Raw genomic sequence first — 20382 nt, forward strand, 5'->3', positions numbered from 1 at the left:
CATGCCTATGACCGAATCACAGCCATGTTGGTATTCTGTCTAAAAGTACTCCCTCTTGTGTGCTATTGCTTAAAGGTGCTGACTGCAAAGTCATCTAAAATTTTCAGGGTTTTTTTTATTGTGCATGGCATGTTCCTGTGTCCCACAAGCACAATATCATGCAGACAAGATGTAATCATTTTGATGTGCTGATAGTCGCTTTTCTCCGTTTTAGGACCAAATATCCTACCTCTTGAGGTAAACAGTACATCCCTATGGAAATAGCTGTATGCGAGAAGTTTTAATTAATTAGCATAACTATGGTACTGTGTCACACCAAGATGGCGACATGCAGAAAACACTGTGACTCTGCATTGACCTCGGAGAGTTTTGAGTCACAGGGATGTAATTTGTGGTTGACATTCATGAACAGATTCATGAAACAAAAGATGAATATATCTTTTCTCTGTTTCTTCTTTTCTGTTATCGTTTCTTTCTCTGTAAGATCAAAACATTAGGTGTGTAACTCCATACTTGCGACCGTGGACTTGAGCCCATGCATTCTAAGGATAAGATAGCTAAGCACTAGCTAGAATGATTTAGTGATCTGTCCAGAAAAATGGCATGTCATCTAACCTTGCTCTCTCTTGCAGTTGCACTCATAAGGCAGGCTTTCCTTTTCTTTTCTGTTGGCTTTTACCTGGCGGGAGAGCCGAGTCCGCCATGTTTGCCCATGCTGAGTTGTTTTGGTCAAAAGTAGGTCAAATGCCCCATGGTGGTCATGTAATATTGTTGCTCACTTGCTTTGGCAATCTCCAAAATCATAAAATGCAGGACGCTTTTTATCTCAGCAAAACATTTACACACAGGATACACTGTGTGTGCAGCAGAGAAACATCTTGAAACTCCAACAGCAATAGAAATCAAACCTTTTACCCAGAATTCAACTTTGGAGTTGGAACCTTTAAACACATGCAGCATCATCTCATCTCATCTCATTATCTCTAGCCGCTTTATCCTGTTCTATAGGGTTGCAGGCAAGCTGGAGCCTATCCCAGCTGACTACAGGCGAAAGGTGGGGTACACCCTGGACAAGTCGCCAGGTCATCACAGGGCTGACACATAGACACAGACAACCATTCCCACTCACATTCACACCTACGGTCAATTTAGAGTCACCAGTTAACCTAACCTGCATGTCTTTGACCTGTGGGGGAAACCGGAGCACCCGGAGGAAACCCATGCGGCCATGGGGAGAACATGCAAACTCCGCACAGAAAGGCCCTCGCCGGCCACGTGGCTTGAACCCAGACCCTCTTGCTGTGAGGCGACAGCGCTAACCACTACACCACCGTGCCACCCATAAATATAAATATTAATAATTAATTTTTAAATGATTTAATAATTAAATGAATCTATCTATCTATGGATGGTGTAGTGGTTAGTGCTGTCGCCTCACAGCAAGAAGGTTCTGGGTTCGAGCCCAGTGGCTGACAGGGACCTTTCTGTGCGGAGTTTGCATGTTCTCCCCATGTCTGCGTGGGTTTCCTCCGGGTGCTCCGGTTTCCCCCACAGTCCAAAGACATGCAGGTTAGGCTAACTGGCTACTCTGAATTGTCCATTGATCAAACTTGGAGAGGGATGGGCTCTGCCAAGTTTAAATGCCCTGGACACACCAGTGATTGTTAAAAAAAATAAATAAATCATCAATGATGCCTGTATGGCCCTTGCTGGTTATGGAATGAAGAAGATTTGCCTTGCAATTCAACCCCAAACAATAGCTTGTAAGATTTATGAATGAATATATGTGCAGTAGTGTGCAAAAGTCTTAGGCACATATAAAGAAATACTGTAGACCAAAAATGCCTTAAAAATAATGAAATGATATGTTTCAACATTAAAAAAAATACTATAAGCAGTAAGCCATAATAAATGAGACAAAGATGCACAAAAATGTGGTGTGAGACGACCCTTTGCTTAAAAAAAAATAAAACAAATAGTAGTCTCAGGTCCAATGAGTGCAGTTTGATAAGGAAATGAGCTGTAGGTTAAACTGAACATCTTACAGAACCAGCCACAGTTCTTCTGGACACTTTGACTGTCACACTCGCTTCTTAATTTTGCACCAAAACCCAGTAGCTTTCATTATGTTTTCTTTCTAATCTGAAAAGTGCTCTCTTATGTAATGTGCTGCTCAGATACAAACATTTTTTTCTGTAACATTTAATTTTGTGCTGGAAAACAAACATTTGGACTCTAAAATGTTTTTGTACTGACTCGATAATGTAGAAGTCATAAAATAGAAATCTGTAACAAAGTTTGTATGGAAAAAATAGGGGGCCTAAGACTTTTGCACAGTACTGTATACATACATACATACATGAGTCATTCTATAATTTGCAGTACATTTCACATCAACAAAAAAGTACAAAACCAATGTTTTTTCTCAACAGAACAGTCAGTGGTTCAAGTTAGTATATTGCATATCTGCGAGTTGAAAACCTTAAACAGCAGCCATTTTTTTTAAAGGGAAGTGATGTTTTCATCACTCATCTCGTCTCATTATCTCTAGCCGCTTTATCCTTCTACAGGGTCGCAGGCAAGCTGGAGCCCATCCCAGCTGAACTACGGGCGAAAGGCGGGGTACACCCTGGACAAGTCGCCAGGTCATCACAGGGCTGACACATAGACACAGACAACCATTCACACTCACATTCACACCTACGGTCAATTTAGAGTCACCAGTTAACCTAACCTGCATGTCTTTGGACTGTGGGGGAAACCGGAGCAACCGGAGGAAACCCACGCGGACATGGGGAGAACATGCAAACTCCACACAGAAAGGCCCTCGCCGGCCCCAGGGCTCGAACCCAGGACCTTCTTGCTGTGAGGCGACAGCGCTAACCACTACACCACCGTGCCGCCCGTTTTCATTACTCACTTTGTCAAAACTATATTACAGACAAACTCAATGTCATTACAGTCATTTGATTCAATACTGCGCTTCAAGTAAAATACATTTTAAGGGCTCTTGAGTTTATTCTGATATATAAACTGTACAATGATGGTTTAAAAATAATTTGAAGAATTGCTTTTTTTCAGATATGTTCGGCACTGTCGTTAAAGACAGGAATATTTTTTTCTAACTACCATGTAGGTCATTTTGATAGTTTTAAAAGATGCCATACAAGACTTCAACCTCTGTAGATGTACAGTATACTGTAAAGGATATGAAAAGCAACACTTTAGTTATTTTAAATGTGAAAAAATGAGATTCAACACAGTTGCCAATGAAAGTCACACCGTTTAAGTCCTGCCACTGTCTGCGTCTGCAAACATGCTGCCCTTCCTGCAGGATCAGCATCACGGCAAGCCCTGTATCTCCGCCGTTTCTCAGCTGCTGACATCTATTTATAACAATTGGATTTTTGAAAAATGTGTTGATGAGGGAGAACAGGAAAGTGTGCCCATATGATTAATGTGTGGTGATATGTGTAGACTGATAATGATGACAGATGATGTACAGATGAAGATACTGGGTAACTTAATTAACGGTTAGCATAGTTGACAATTTCCCTATTTTGATTCATAATTTCAATGGTAGGCCTTGTCTCACTGACCACGTCATTTTCTTGAACAGGTTTACAGGAAATTTGAACATCCATCCATCCATCCATCCATTATCTGTAGCCGCTTATCCTGTCCTACTGGGTCGCAGACAAGCTGGAGCCTATCCCAGCTGACTATGGGCGAGAGGCAGGGTACACCCTGGACAAGTCGCCAAGTCATCGCAGGGCTGACACATAGACACAGACAGCCATTTGCACTCACATTCACACCTACGGTCAATTTAGAGCCACCAGTTAGCCTAACCTGCATGTCTTTGGACTGTGGGGGAAACCGGAGCACCCGGAGGAAACCCACACAGACACGGGGAGAACATGCAAACTCCACACAGAAAGGCCCTCGCCGGCCACTGGGCTCGAACCGAGGACCTTCTTGCTGTGAGGCGACAGTGCTAACCACTACACCACCGTGCCGCCCAATTTGAACATATAATTGAATTAAAATCATTAAAAATTGTAAATCATAACAATGTACATAACATAGTTAATGCACTCATTGACAGTGTGCTATTATAGATAATATATTGGGAAAAAAATGAGACGACACTCTCCACAGTGTGTTAAACATGTCTGCCACAGAGGAAAATTACATCATGTGGTGCTGGTCACATGGTATCGGGACAAACCGAATTCAGGAGGGAGTTCTGTTGGTACCATAGTTGATAGAACTTTTGCAGACAGGAATCGATTAAGATATTTCAATTATTTAAATGAGAAAATCAATTTAAAAATATTATTTTTGTAGTTGTTGTTGACTTTAATGGTTTTTATTCATTATTTTGATACCAAGACTCCCTCATATGAAAAACAGAATTAGCAAAAACTGTCAATTTAGTGGGCAACATGGTGGTGTAGTGATTAGCACTGTCGTCTCACAGTGAGAAGGTTCTGCGTTCGAGCCCAGTGGCCGATGAGGGCCTTTCTGCGTGGAGTTTGCATGTTCTCCCCGTGTCTGTGTGGGTTTCCTCTGGGTGCTCCAGTTTCCCTCACAGTCCAAAGACATGCAGGTTATACTAACTGGTGGCTCTAAATTGACCGTAGGTATGAATGTGAAGGTGTGTGAATGGTTGTTTGTCTCTATGTGTCAGCCCTGCGATGACCTGGCAACTTGTCCAGGGTGTACCCCGCCTCTCGCCCATAGTCAGCTGGGATAGGCTCCAGCTTGCCTGCGACCCTGCACAGGATAAGCAGTTATGGATAATGGATGGATGGATGTCAATTTAGGAACATCATGACAAATTTCAAGCTAAATGAAGCATCATATTCACATAATGCTTTCCATTAATAGGTAAAATATGATACTTTTGAAGAAAATACCTGTAATAAATATATAAATAAATAAATATAATTGTCATCAACAGACATGGAATGTACCCTAAATTATAGAATGGCTCACATAGATACATACATATAGTACTAGTCAAAAGTTTAGACACACCTTCTGATTCAGTTGTCTTTTTTTTCCCAGTCAATTAAAATTCACTTCATGTCTTAAAGTAATGATGGATGTCGTTTCTCTTTACTTAGTTGAGTGATTCTTGGCATAATATGGATTCCTACAGTTATGGAATAGGGTTATTTACTGTATTTTTATTATTTACTATTCAATGTTTGATCTCAAACACATTATGAAAGCAAGAATTAATTAGATGTCACTAATTAACTTTTGATGAGGCACACTTGTTAATTGTAAAGCATTCTAGGTGAAGCTGGTTAATAGTGTGTAAAGTGTCATCAAGGTAAATGGTGGATACTTTGAAGAATCTAAAATATGAAACAAACATATATTTTGGGTTGTTTTTAACACTTCCTTGTTTACCACATAATTCCGTATGTTCCATATGTTATTTCCTAGTTTTGATGTCTTCAGTATTGTGCTACAATGTAGAAAATAGTCAAAATACAGAAAAACCTATGAAAGAGTAGGGGTGTCCAAACTTTTGACTGGTACATACATATATTCTGTTGGTCCTGTGCTATGTTTTTATTACCACTGCTACTATTGGCTTGCTTTCCTTGTAGTTACTTTGGCAGTGTTGCATATTGCAGTGATAAAACTCATCAGCTTGTGTGGGTGTATGTTTAAGAGAGAGAGTTGTGCTGGTCTGTCGAGGTTAAACCTATTCCAAGCATTTTTCATTTCTGAACATTGGAAATGGTTGAGTTTAAAGTGTTAAAATTCAGTGTTTAAACACTTGGTATACCATTTTTGCTTTTGGCTCTTAGGAATCTTTAGCTTTTAACTTCTTGTTTTGCAATAAATATGATGATCACTGGGTGGCACGGTGGTGTAGTGGTTAGCGCTGTCGCCTCACAGCAAGAAGGTCCTGGGTTCGAGCCCCGGGGCCGGCGAGGGCCTTTCTGTGCGGAGTTTGCATGTTCTCCCCGTGTCCGCGTGGGTTTCCTCTGGGTGCTCCGGTTTCCCCCACAGTCCAAAGACATGCAGGTTAGGTTAACTGGTGACTCTAAATTGACCGTAGGTGTGAATGTGAGTGTGAATGGTTGTCTGTGTCTATGTGTCAGCCCTGTGATGACCTGGCGACTTGTCCAGGGTGTATCCTGCCTTTCGCCCATAGTCAGCTGGGATAGGCTCCTGCTTGCCTGCGACCCTGTAGAAGGATAAAGCGGCTAGAGATAATGAGATGATGATCACTGACCTGTGAAAAGACAGAAGGGAATATAAAACCATAACAACCATGGAAATCTTTGCCTCTTTCAAAGACAGCTCAGTGTAATGAACACTAGTTCATGACATCAAAAAGAAAAGAAAAAGAGGACAAGTAGCAATTAAAGGAATGGTTTGTAGTTTTTGAGCCCTCTGCTGTCTGTGATGTGAACCTTAACTACAATGAAAACACTCACAAGCTTTCCATTTCTCACCAGTTGACCACACTTCCACTGTTAAAACTACACATTTGTTGCTTTTAAGGAAAAGATGGTGGTGTTGAGCAGTTCCTTTTCAGCTGGGGATAGAGCTAATGTCTACAGAAGCCGGCACGGTGGTGTAGTGGTTAGCACGGTCGCCTCACAGCAAGAAGGTTCCGGGTTTGAACCCAGCGGCCGGTGAGGGCCTTTCTGTGTGGAGTTTGCATGTTCTCCCCGTGTTTGCGTGGGTTTCCTCCAGGTGCTCCGGTTTCCCCCACAATCCAAAGACATGCAGTTAGGTTGACGTGGGGTGGCCTTGGGCTGAGGTGCCCTTGAGCAAGGTACCTGACCCCTGACTGCTCCCTGGGCGCTCTGGTGTGGCTGCCCACTGCTCTGAGTGTGTGCGTGTGTTCACTACTTCAGATGGGTTAAATGCAGAGGATGAATTTCACTGTGCTTGAAGTGTGCATGTGACGAATAAAGCCTGAAATGAAGTAACTAGCAAGATATGACAATGACATGATGTGTAAATCGCAGTTTTGAGATGATATGATTAGGCAGAGAACTGTAGTTTTAAATGATGATGTTTGTCCTTCAGGGTTGAAAATGATCATCACTTCAATTTGTTGGGTGGCGGTTGTGGGTCCAGAGGTGAATGATGAGGTCAATCTAGGCTTTGAAGGTACGCCCATATGTCGACGTTCCACGTGCCAAGGTTGAGTACCTTCACTATCTTTTTGTTGTATTTCGACCGCTGAGTGAAATCTCCACCAGCTGTGGTGTGCTGGCTGCGGTGGGGTGAAGCAGGCTATGTTTGGGACACCTTTTCTAGTTCTTTCCTCCAGGAAAGAAGGTGGTGAGCAGAGCAAATCCTAAACAGGGCTGCTCAGACACCCAGGGGGCTGGTAAAATCCATGGCTGCTTCGTTCCAGCAGAGAGTGACCCTGTGCCCTGGGCCGCCTGTGTGTAGGTGCATGACTACAGCTTCCAGTGTTTCCACAACTGCTGCTTCACCACTTGCCCATCACAACAGGACCTGAATTTGTAGTTATGTCATCAGTAGTGCCCCTATGGCCCTTGCCGGCTATGGGATGAAGAAAATAAAAAAAATTAAAAATAAAAAAACCTACAAGTTTTTAAATGTTTCCTTGTAAATAAATTACTCATGACTAGTTTTAACGAGGGCTGTAGCACTCTGACTAATGAAGGAGGCAGACATAAAAAAAGCACTTGGGATAAACAAGGACTCAAAGGAAACATTTGATGGTCATTGTGCTGAGGACATAGAGTCGCTTTTACATTGATTGTGTCACGCAGTCGTATACTCTGAACAAATACAATTTTGCCAACAGTATAAAAAAAGTAAGTGAGCTCCGAGAAAGCCAGAACATTCATCATTCAAGTACACCATTTGTCCTTGCCTCCTTCTTTGTCACCAAAAGCACATCAAGTCCAAAGGGAGGTTACATTTATCCTTGAGAGAAAAATGGATGTTACTTTTACCTGAGTCACATGTCCTTAACGTCTTCATTCACCCATTGGTTACTACCCAGCAATAAAGGAGATAGGGAGACAGAGAAAAGGAACAAGATTGGAATATTTATAGCTGTGCTATGCAGCGCAAGCGATTGCATGTTTATAAAGCAGCACATACATCTGAGCTGCTGTGGCTCAGAGTGGAGATAAATGGGTAAGATTTTGTGTCCCTCTAAAGAACACTCAGTAAAATGTGAAACAATCAATCTTCTCCTGCAGCCACTGAAGAGCAGCAAGCTTTTGGGTCAGAGCCAGAAAAAAAAGAGCCAATGTGCTGAAGTGGGGGACAGGAAATGAGAATGGAACCTGAAAATTAAGCTCATGGTGGTGGAAGGGAGGAGAGGAGTGACAGAGGAGCACTGATTTTAAATAGGAAGATACGTATTTTAAAGACTTTAGGACAAACATGTTCGAAAGGCTGATGTGCTTTACATATATAGCATGTGTATTAGTGTATATATTAGTTTGTATGGCAGTTAGTAGGTGCATGACTATAGACAAACTATTGAACATCATGGACGATGCCAGTCACCCTTTGCACACCGTCATCAGCAACCAGAGGAGCCTGTTCAGTGACAGAATGCTCCTTCCCAAGTGCAGGACTAACAGACTTAAAAACTCCTTTGTCCCTCACGCCATCAGACTGTACAACTCCTCTCTGGGGGGGGGGGGGGGGGGGGGGGGGGACAGGAGGACAGAGGATGGGAAGGAGCAGTAGCCTAGCCTATCAATAAGCAATACTGGACAATGTGCAATATAAAGTGCAATATCTTTCCTGCTTCCCCCCCCACACACATACACTTACCCTAACCCCACTTCTCCCCCCCTTTCCCCCTTCCTCTCTTCCCCATATCTTCTCATCTCATCTCAATATCTCTAGCCGCTTTATCCTTCTACAGGGTCGCAGGCAAGCTGGAGCCTATCCCAACTGACTACGGGCGAGAGGCGGGGTACACCCTGGACAAGTCGCCAGATCATCACAGGGCTGACACATAGACACAGACAACCATTCACACTCACATTCACACCTATGGTCAATTTAGAGTCACCAGTTAACCTAACCTGCATGTCTTTGGACTGTGGGGGAAACCGGAGCACCCGGAGGAAACCCACGCGGACACGGGGAGAACATGCAAACTCCACACAGAAAGGCCCTCGCCGGCCCCGGGGCTCGAACCCAGGACCTTCTTGCTGTGAGGCAACAGCGCTAACCACTACACCACCGTGCCGCCCCTCCCCATATCTTATTCTTTTATATTTGTATATGTAAATACTTAATTTATTTTAATTTATCTAGAAGTTTTTCTCTATCTCTATTTCTTTTCTCTGTTTATCTGTAATGATACTGCTGGAACCTTAATTTCCCTGAGGGAACCCTCCCAAAGGGATCAATAAAGTTTTATCTAATCTAATCTAATCTAATGTAATCTAATGACAAATATACCAAGGACATACATTATTCATCCATAAAAGCCAATTACTGCAAGAGAGAAAGTTTTATAAGAAGACATAGAAGATAAAAGACAAGAACATTTCTACAAGTCCATAATAACGCTATATTCTTGACTTAAATTTGCACTATTCATGACTCATTTGCACTATTCCGCACTACCTCATCTTAACAGCTGCTAGTTTGTCTATACTGCTTATTTCATGTTTCATGTTTACCTGCTATACCGCAAGTGCCCTTGACTGGTTATTTGAACCAATTTGTGTGTATGTGTGTGTGTGTATATGTATGTATATATATGAGTGTTTAGTCTACATCTAGTTCATATCTAGAGTGTTTATACTGTTTATATTGTCTGTTTGAGTGTTTAGTCTGTGTGTAGTTCTTATCTAGTGTTTACACTGTTTATATTGTCTGAGTGTTTAGTCTGTCTCGTTCCTATCTAGAGTGTTTATACTGTTTATATTGTTTTTTTTCAATTATTCTATTTTTATTTATTGCATTGCCTGTTTGCACTGTGGGTCAGAGAGGACTGATATTTCATCTGTGCTGTATGTCGAGCATGTATAGCATATTTGACAATAAAGTTGACTTGACTTGACTTGACTTGACTTGACTTGACTTAAATGCATTATGCACTAGTGCATTTTGCATTATATGGGAAATTTGTCATTTAGTAGTAATAGGAAACATCCAGGGTATTGCATCAATCCCACAATGAATATACAATAATCTATCTGCAGTTTCGAAGGAATACGGAAAAGGGATAGGGAATAGTGTACCATTTCAAACACAGGACTCACCCACCCTTGTTGAGTAGCTGTGTAAATAATGCTGAGATAAATACACAAAGGCACCATGTGCTAGAAAACCAATTTCCTGTAGTCTGGCAGTGCTTGTGTTGATAGGACTTTCCTTTGTACACACAAGAATGTAGATTAAAAGCAACAAATAACAACAACAACACTGACAAAAATATTGTTGGAGTATGGGTGTAACATTTATTTCAGTTTAATGGTTTAAAGTCAGACATTAAATATATACAGCTACAGTAACTGTTCCTGGTGTAATGTTTTAAATTCGATTATAAATTATTTCAAAATCACTTGTATTATCCAAGAACGGATGAGTAGAACTTACATCCAAAATGGGTGAATTAAAAATATAAAAATATAAATGACAGTACTGTGCAAAAGTCTTAGGCCCCCTATTTTTTTCCATACAAACTTTGTTATAGATTTCTATTTTATGACTTTTATATTATCAAGTCAGTACAAAAACATTTTAGAGTCCAAATGTTCGTTTTCCAGCACAAAATTAAATGTTGCAGAAAAAAATGTTTGTATCTGAGCAGCATATTACATGAGAGAGCACTTTTCAGATTTAAAAAAAAGAAAACATAATGAAAGCTACTGGGTTTTGGTGCAAAATTAAGACGCGAGTGTGACAGTCAAAGTGTCCAGAAGAACTGTGGCTGGTTCTGTGAGATGCTCAGTAAAACCTACAGCTCATTTCCTTATAAAACTGCACTCATTGCACCTGAGACTACTATTTTATTATTTTTTTTTAAACAAAGGGTCGTCTCACACCAAATCTTGATTTTGTTTCATTTATTCTTGCTTACTGCTGTTTATAGTATTTTTTTTAAATGTTGAAACTTTTCATTTCATTATTTTTAAGCCATATTTTGGTCTACAACATTTCTTTACATGTGCCTAAGACTTTTGCACAGTACTTTTACTGTATTCAAGAATAACATGTAAATGTAAGTAACATTCTCATGGAGAAATTGCTTCTGCCAGACTTCAAGCAATAATTACCAACACCTTCAGAAAAAAAGTATACCTTAATCAATGAAACATCCAATTTGAAGAATGCATTTAAATTTGATAGGAAAAGAAAAGAAGGGGTGGACGACAGGAAACCAAAGCAGATGGCTGTAGTGCCATCTGCTGGTGTTGCTACGCATTACACCATGACTATAAAAGCAAAATATTATAGAATTAAAGCAAATATATATCTCATCTCATTATCTCTAGCCGCTTTATCCTGTTCTACAGGGTCGCAGGCAAGCTGGAGCCTATCCCAGCTGACTATGGGCAAAAGGCGGGGTACACCCTGGACAAGTCGCCAGGTCATCACAGGGCTGACACATAGACACAGACAACCATTCACACTCACATTCACACCTACGGTCAATTTAGAGTCACCAGTTAACCTAACCTGCATGTCTTTGGACTGTGGGGGAAACCGGAGCACCCGGAGGAAACCCACGCGGACACGGGGAGAACATGCAAACTCCGCACAGAAAGGCCCTCTTCAGCCACTGGGCTCGAACCCGGACCTTCTTGCTGTGAGGCGACAGCGCTAACCACTACACCACCGTGCCGCCCATATATATTCTTTTGTACAAATAATAAAGCAAACAATAATAATATGACCGGTTAATGGTAAGAGTTTTGAGTTGCTGTGTGAGCAGCCATAGTTCGTTCCACATCCGAGCTCTTTTTACCTGCTCTTCCTCGTTAAAATAAATACAGATAACCAACATGTTCAAATTCACCTGTCCAAAATAAATGATGCCTCAGCGCAAGTTAGCTAATCAATCATACAATCTCAAAATACGTGTGGATGTGGATAGAATATATATATACATGCTTGAAAGTTTGTGAAAGTGGTGCTTGAAAGTTTGTGAACCCTTTAGAATTTTCTATATTTCTGCATAAATATGAACTAAAACATCATCAGATTTTCACACAAGTCCTAAACGTAGATAAAGAGAATCCAGTTAAACAAATGAGACAAAAATATTATACTTGGTGATTTATTTATTGAGGAAAATGATCCAAGATTACATATCTGTGAGTGGCCAACATATGTGAACCTCTAGGATTAGCAGTTAATTTGAAGGTGAAATTAGAGTCAGCTGTTTTCAATCAATGGGATGACAATCAGGTGTGAGTGGGCACCCTGTTTTATTTAAAGAACAGGGATCCATCAAAGTCTGATCTTCACAAAACATGTTTGTGGAAGTGTATCATGGCATGAACAAAGAAGATTTCTGAGGACCTCAGAAAAAGCGTTGTTGATGCTCATCAGGCTGGAAAAAGTTACAAAACCATCTCTAAAGAGTTTGGACTCCACTAATCCACAGTCAGACAGATTGTGTACAAATGGAGGAAATTGAAGACCATTGTTACCCTCCCCAGGAGTGGTCGACCAACAAAGATCACTCCAAGAGCAAGGCGTGTAATAGTTGGCGAGGTCACAAAGGACCCCAGGGTAACTTCTAAGCAACTGAAGGCCTCTCTCACATTGGCTAATGTTAATGTTCATGAGTCCACCATCAGGAGAACACTGAACAACAATGGTGTGCATGGCAGGATTGCAAGGAGAAAGCCACTGCTCTCCAAAAAGAACATTGCTGCTCATCTGCAGTTTGCTAAAGATCATGTGGACAAGCCAGAAGGCTATTGGAAAAATGTTTTGTGGATGGATGAGACCAAAATAGAACTTTTTGGTTTAAATGAGAAGCGTTATGGTTGAAGAAAGAAAAACACTGCATTTCAGCATAAGAACCTTATCCCATGTGTGAAACATGGTAGTGGTAGTATCATGGTTTGGGCCTGTTTTGCTGCATCTGGGCCAGGACGGCTTGCCATCATTGATGGAACAATGAATTCTGAATTATACCAGCGAATTCTAAAGGAAAATGTCAGGGCATCTGTCCATGAACTGAATCTCAAGAGAAGGTGGGTCATGCAGCAAGACAACGACCCTAAGCACACAAGTCGTTCTACCAAAGAATGGTTAAAGAAGAATAAAGTTAATGTTTTGGAATGGCCAAGTCAAAGTCCTGACCTTAATCCAATCAAAATGTTGTGGAACGACCTGAAGTGAGCAGTTCAAGTGAGGAAACCCACCAACATCCCAGAGTTGAAGCTGTTCTGTATGGAGGAATGGGCTAAAATTCCTCCAAGCCGGTGTGCAGGACTGATCAACAAGGACTGGAAATGTTTAGTTGCAGTTATTGCTGCACAAGGGGGTCACACCAGATACTGAAAGCAAAGGTTCACATACTTTTTCCACTCACAGATATGTAATATTGGATCATTTCTCAATAAATAAATGACCAAGTATAATTTTTTTGTCTCTTTTTTTTTAAACTAGGTTCTCTTTATCTACTTTTAGGACTTGTGTGAAAATCTGATGATGTTTTAGGCTATATTTATGCAGAAATATAGAAAATTCTAAAGGGTTCACAAACTTTCAAGCACCACTGTAGCTAAACAAAAGAATATATTTTTCCCCCCAATATCTCCTGTTCCACACTCCAGCCCAGTCGGTGGTGGTAATGCACCTTTAAGTTGGTTTGCCAACCGCCAAAATACCCGAAATAAGAAGAAAAACAAAATGGCGGCGCATATTGCTGAACCAACTGAGGATGAAATAAAAACAAAACCCCGCAAAACAGGAATGAAAGTATTTGATGGTAAGAACATCTGTCCATTATCTGTACCTGCTTATCCGAGCTGACTAAGCACCCAGAGGAAACCCATGCAAACACGAGGAGAACATGCAAACTCCATACAGAAAGGTCCCCGTCAGCCACTGGGCTCAAACCCAGAACCTTCTTGCTGTGAGGCGACAGTGCTAACCACTACACCACCGTACTGCCCATGGTAAGAACATATCTTTTATTTTTCAAGAATTATTATTAATTATCGCATTTTTCACAAATTGCTACTGTCATTTTGCTGGTTTGTTTACATTCTAATTGGAAATTATTTTGTCAGACGTTTTGTATAAAGTTTTTATTTATCGAATTTGCAAAAAATAAAAATGCTCTGTTTCTCTAAATCCAGTGAATGTGGATAGAATAAAACAGTTATTCCACTCAATCTTGTCGTACATGGCTTATAGACAAGTCGGTGCTATGAGCCTCGTCAGCTATCAGCTCATGTACGATGAGATTTCGTGGAATAACTGTTAAATATACTGTATATATATAAGATAATTAATGATGAATTAAATAAAATTTAGTTTTAATTTAGGTTTGACTATAAGAATGAAACAATAAAACCATAAAAACTATGAAACTGTAATAATTAAGATTGGCAAGCTTAATTCATCTCAATCTATACTAGATGAAACATATAGGCTGCAGTATAAGCCTAGCCCTGATTATACATAATGTTCTCATTGTGTGTTAATTTAAAAACAAAAAAGATATTTGAGTTATGATAAGACACATAAAAATATAACTTACATGTTATGAAGGATTAATTTTCAAAGTATCTTTAGCTTGGTTTGCTGAAGGTTCTGAGATTCCTAAAGAGTTCTACTTGGAACCGTTTCTGAAGGAGGAACACTCAGTTGTCGTGTTCAGTGTAAAAATTTTAAGGGTCGCCTCAGAAGGATTTGCCTTTTTTTTCATGTAGACATGGAAAAACTGAGAGATACTGTGTATACAGGGTTTGTTGTGTGAAAAGCTGATTTAATATGTACTTAATTACTATAAACAGCATCAACTGCAGACCATCAGATCCAAATACAGGTTGCAAGGAAAGTTGGGGTTGTCTGCTGCCCATAATACAGACTTTAATGCTTTCCAAAGAAGTAAAAATAAAATGATGTCCAGAAGGGTACTTAAAATAATAAAATATTTTCAACAAGTTTTCTCTTAAAACATGACAACTTTCTACAGCAGTCTCAGAAATACACTTTCAGACACCCCTACAATGGGTCAAACCATTTCTCACCTGTTGCTTCAGGTTTGACTGGGGTTTCTTAGTCGTTCTTTGGTTGGCTGAGATTTTCTCTTACTATCAGAACTATGAAAGGCATCCATATTCTACTTAAACTTTTATTTTTTTATTTTTCGGATCCAACCCTCTTTTTTAAGATCCTACATAGACTCATTGTGGATTCCCTAGGGACAAACCTAAGAACCCCTGAGATAATTTAGGTATTGTGCATTGTTGCTTGAAGATAATATATAATGCTAGCCTTACAAAAAAAAAAAAAAAACCCACACACGATTCTTGTGTGAATGGTTCACATGACAAATTTACACATGTGTTTTTTAGGCATATTTCCACATGCTGTGTGTATGTTTTTATTTTCACATGTGATTTTTTTTTAATACATAATTTATTTCATGTGTGATTCTTTTCACATGTTAATTTTTCACTTGTCTGGCCTGTGGTTTCATTTTTCTTGTGTGATTTTTCTCGCACAATTAATTTATCTTTTATGTGGATTTTTGGATTTTTAAAAAATATATTTACAGAGAGCTAGCTATCTAAGATTATCTAGCTAAAATCTAGCCAAGTGCAAAAACTTAAACATTGACATTATAGTATTATAATTAGTTTGCAATCTGACTCTCTGAGTGCCATTAATTTGCATTTAGATCAGGTCAGTTCCAACATGTTTTTCGTTGAGCTGGTCTTTTTGCCAATGTCTTGAGAACCAAACATATATGTTTATATATAAATGACCAAAAAAAAAAAAAAAAACCTGAGAAATAAAAAAAATTGGTAAATCGAAGTATTTTCATTTCTTCTGCCAAGAATAACCCAAAGAAGAAAAAAAACATTATATCATAAACCTTTTATTTTATTTAGAAATATAGTAGCCTATGGTTAATTACAGCAGAACAGACAACATTGCTATATGTGCTATTTTAAGTGCTATTTTTAAGGAAAAGATCCAAAGAAATATGCGACAATAAAAGTCCTATTCTACAGGTTATGTATAATACATATGTGAGAAGAGAGTTATTTGGTTATCATAACTTAATGGGGAGCATGAAAATGAAATAAAAGCCACACAACTCCAAACTCATTACAGTACAAATAAACTGTCAGTTCAAGACATATCTCGTAATAACAGATGGAAACGTCCTTTGAATGTTCTCTGTGTTTTAGCAGAATTGTTCACTTATTTTAACGTTTGTGTATATTTGAGTCTCATAAATTGGTTACAGAACATGTATTACAAACATAGACTCAACAAAATAGTTCATAAACATTTTACAAGGTATTTTTAAAGGATATAGTGTCTATAGTTGTTGCTATGCGACACTTTTACAGACACTTTGCTGTTCATTTGCACTTCATGTAATCTTGTGTACCCACGTGATTTGGCCTATTGCTGTCTCAATATGTTGCCCCTTAAAGTCAAACAACACCCCAAAATAAACGCAGTTTGCCAATTACGGCAGGTGCCCTGATGTGCCCTCCACACATTTAAATTAAAAATAAACTTTCTAACAACAATTTATCCATTTTAAAAGTTATGATATTGCTAAAAATAGGCTTACCTGGGCACAAATTTTTGCACTGAAACTGGATATCCGCCTGTGATGTAACCGGATCACTAGAACACTGTGTCCGTTCATAACACAGAGCCATCAAATAAAGACTTGTAATTATAAAAAATAAAAAAAATCCCCAGGCACCACTGTGCTCTCTCTCTCTCTCTCTCTCTCTCTCTCTCTCTCTCTCTCTCTCTATCTCCGAGATGTATGGGGAGGGAGTGTGGTTTCAATGCAAGTAGCCAGTAATCTGCGTGCGTGCGTGCACGCGCGCATGCACGCACGTGTTTTCACTGCTTCAGATGGGTTAAATACAGAGAAAGAACTTCACTGTGCTGTAATGCATACACTTACTGGCCACTTTATTAGGTACACCCAAGATACAAATCAAGAGCTTCAATTAGTGTTCATTTCAAACAATCAGAATGGGAAAAATTGTGATCTCAAAGTGTGACTTTCACTGTGGCCTGGGTGTTGGTGCCAGTTGGACTGGTTTGAGCATTTCAGAAACTGTTGATCTCCTAGGGTTTGACAGTCTCTAGAGTTTACACAGAATGGTGCGAAAAACAAAAAACATAGAGTGAGTGACAGTTCTGTGGGTGGAAACGCCTTGTTGATAAGAGAGGTCAGAGGAAAACCGCCAGATTGGTTTGAGTTTTTTTGCCAGGAAAGATATAGTAACTCATATAATCACTCTTTACAACCGTGGTGAGCAGAAAAGTATCTCAGCATGCAACAGCAGAAGAACACATTGGGTTCCACTCCTGCAGCCAAGAACAGGAATTTTAGAATCAAGAGCAAGTTCATATTAAAGCGGCCGGTGAGTAGATGTGACAAATAAAAGCTTCTAATTCTAAAAATCTAATCAGAAATTTTCTGTAACCATGTGATTTTTACTGGCAGCAAAATACAACAGACTTCATGTTTATGAAGTCTGAATCTCACTCGGCTAGATAATGCATACGAAGTACTGACACAGATACTCGTAAACAAACCGTTACCATAGCAATGCAATTCTTGGCATCTAAAAAGATCACTTTTCTCAGTGAATAAAAACGAACAAAAGAATGTCACATAAAAATACAAGGAAAATTTAAATATTTTGAAAAAAAAACCACTGAATGTGTGTGTGTTTGTGTGTGTGTGTTCATTGCTTCAATGATCAGGCTTATTTTTACACCAAAACGCTTGATACTCGATCATCTTTAGGGTTGTTGACAATGATTTAGAAGAGATGTATCCGCTAGATCTCAGCCTCGGCAAGTTATGTGGCTTGTAAGTGACGTCACAGTCTTGGATTCTCTCATGTAATTTGTACTCAGAGCGCGATATTTGAACCTCAGAGAGAGTAAGATGGCAGCACCGAGGGACATTGTTTTTCTTTTAAAATAAAATCTGTACACAGTATACAGGTACAAATATGAACAAGTGAACACTTAAACATGTCTTTTATGGATATTATCTGTCAGTATAAAGGAGTTTATTTTGGGGTTTTGTTAATCTTTAAAATAGGCCTACCTTTATTTTATCCAGCTTTTTCGTTTAAATTGGCATTAAGCTTTAGTTTCCTGTCCCTTTCTTACAGATCAACATTCCAGTATTTTCTTAAATGCTTTCCTGAAGCTGTCATCCAGGAAGGCATACAGAAAAGGATTGAGGCAGGAGTTAGCATAGCTCAAGCCGGTAATGAAATAGGAGATGCCAATAACCAGTGGAGTTGTAGGCAGGTCTGTGGTCAGGGCCACCACAGTGCTCAAGTGAAATGGGGTCCAACAGAACAGACACACTGCAAGCACCACAAAAACCATAACGGTCACCTTCTTCTTGGCTTTATCCAGTGCCTTACCATTGGAAATCAGATGTGTATGCCTCAACCTGTAGAGCATTAGACTGTATAAGACACAAATTGTGGACACGGGAAGGATAAAGCTGAAGACCAGGGTGTAGATCCGGCTGGCTTTGAACCAGAAGCTCTCAGGGCTAGGGAAGCTCAATACACAGCTCTTCCTGCTCTCTGCATCATCAGGGCTCACATAAATGCCAGCAAAGAAGGTAAATGGTGCCACGATGAGAACAACAAGTGCCCACACACACACACTGACCATTTTTGCAAATCTGTACGTGCGATGGGGCATGCGCTTGGACTGCAGCGTCGAAAGCACTACCAGGTAACGGTCGATGCTCATCACTGTGAGAAAGTAGATGCTGGAAAAGATGTTGTAGTGGTCTATCGAGAGGATCACTTTGCAAAGAATCTCACCAAAGGGCCAGTAGTTCAGCAGGTGCTCAGCAATGTTGATAGGTAACACCAGTGTGAAAAGGTCATCAGCAATTGCCAAGTTCAGGATGAACAAGTTGGTGACGGTTTTCATTTTTGGGGCTTTCAGTATGACATAGATGACAGCCGTGTTGCCAGTGAGCCCTACGGCACAAATGACTGAGTAAACCACAGGCAGCCAGATGTAGAAATCTGGGTACAATATCCAAGGTGGAGATGTGCTGCAGTTAGGATGTGAATAGTTACATGGAGACTGCATACTCCCCGGAAGTGACACATTATCCATTTTCTTTTCTTCAGTGAAGAGTAAAAGCCACAGCAGATATCCAGCTTTTCACACGAACAGATTCCAGATAATAATATCTGTAATGTAAATATGGGGGTTTGATTTTTTTTAAAAATAAGTTGTATTTCAAAAATCTTTTTTGAATTGTTCCACTCTGAGAAAATGTTGAAAATAAGCCAATGAGAACATAAGGCTTAGTGATTAATGAATATATACAAATATTAGCTGCTCGAATGAAGCCTTACTGCAATGTACAAGAGAAAGAAAGAAAGAAAATCAAGTCTCATTTCACACACCATAAACACACACACACACACAGCACAAAATTCAAATCTACTTATTCCACAGGGTGCATGAAGCAAAAACTAAGCCCAAACAAAAATGCATAAAATGTGCACATTACATAATCAAGACTCTCCAGTTTTGCACACTTGACTCAGTTATATAATATGGTAATAAGCTTACCTGTGGATGTTTATGCACGCAGGTCCACAGCAGCTTTGCTGAATTAACAGTGTGGAAGAGGTGTTAAGTCTGAAAAGCGCTTTTAGGGATGATGGGAGGAGGGAAAGAGCGTGATGTAAGCTGAAGGAGGGATGCACTCTCATACCGCCTCATTATAAAAGATTCCTCTCAGCGATAACACTGTTGTGCTTCTATTAAAGTCGAGCAGCACTGCTGAGTGTAATATCCTTCAGGCTCTATGGGAATAATCGATTCCAGCAATCCACATGTTTTCATGCTCTTTCAACAAAAGAAAATGTCAAACCTCTTGAAAAGACTAGAGTACTGTTTTTTTGGGGTTTTTTTTACATTTTTTTGAGAGCTGTATGAATATCCAACAGACTGAGCATCATAGACAGGAATATAAATTTCCTAGATAAGAGAAGCAAAGAAATATCATAACATGTGTGAAAGATAAGTAAATAAAATGTGCTGGAATTGGTTAATATAATAGGTTGCCTGGAAGAAACCCAAACCCTGAGCACGTCCTGTGACCTGTGAAATAGATTCTCATGAAAGGGGAACTGAAGTCATTTT

General features: G+C 39.7%; 1 protein-coding gene across 1 annotated transcript; it reads right to left on the reverse strand.

Annotated features, from left to right (window-relative positions):
• Nucleotides 1-18363: 18363 nt before the first annotated feature.
• LOC132896245 (neuropeptides B/W receptor type 2) lies at nt 18364-19341 on the reverse strand. Its single transcript, XM_060936981.1, has one exon. It carries the CDS (start codon nt 19339-19341, stop codon nt 18364-18366), a length of 978 nt encoding a protein of 325 aa, XP_060792964.1.
• Between the last annotated feature and the right edge of the window lie 1041 nt (nt 19342-20382).

This window comes from Neoarius graeffei, chromosome 13 (genome assembly GCF_027579695.1).
Source record: "Neoarius graeffei isolate fNeoGra1 chromosome 13, fNeoGra1.pri, whole genome shotgun sequence".
Classification (NCBI taxonomy): domain Eukaryota; kingdom Metazoa; phylum Chordata; class Actinopteri; order Siluriformes; family Ariidae; genus Neoarius; species Neoarius graeffei.

Coding starts and splice junctions, on each gene's coding strand:
- LOC132896245 (XM_060936981.1), bottom strand. CDS start 19,341: ATGGATAATGTGTCACTTCCGGGGAGTATGCAGTCTCCATGTAACTAT.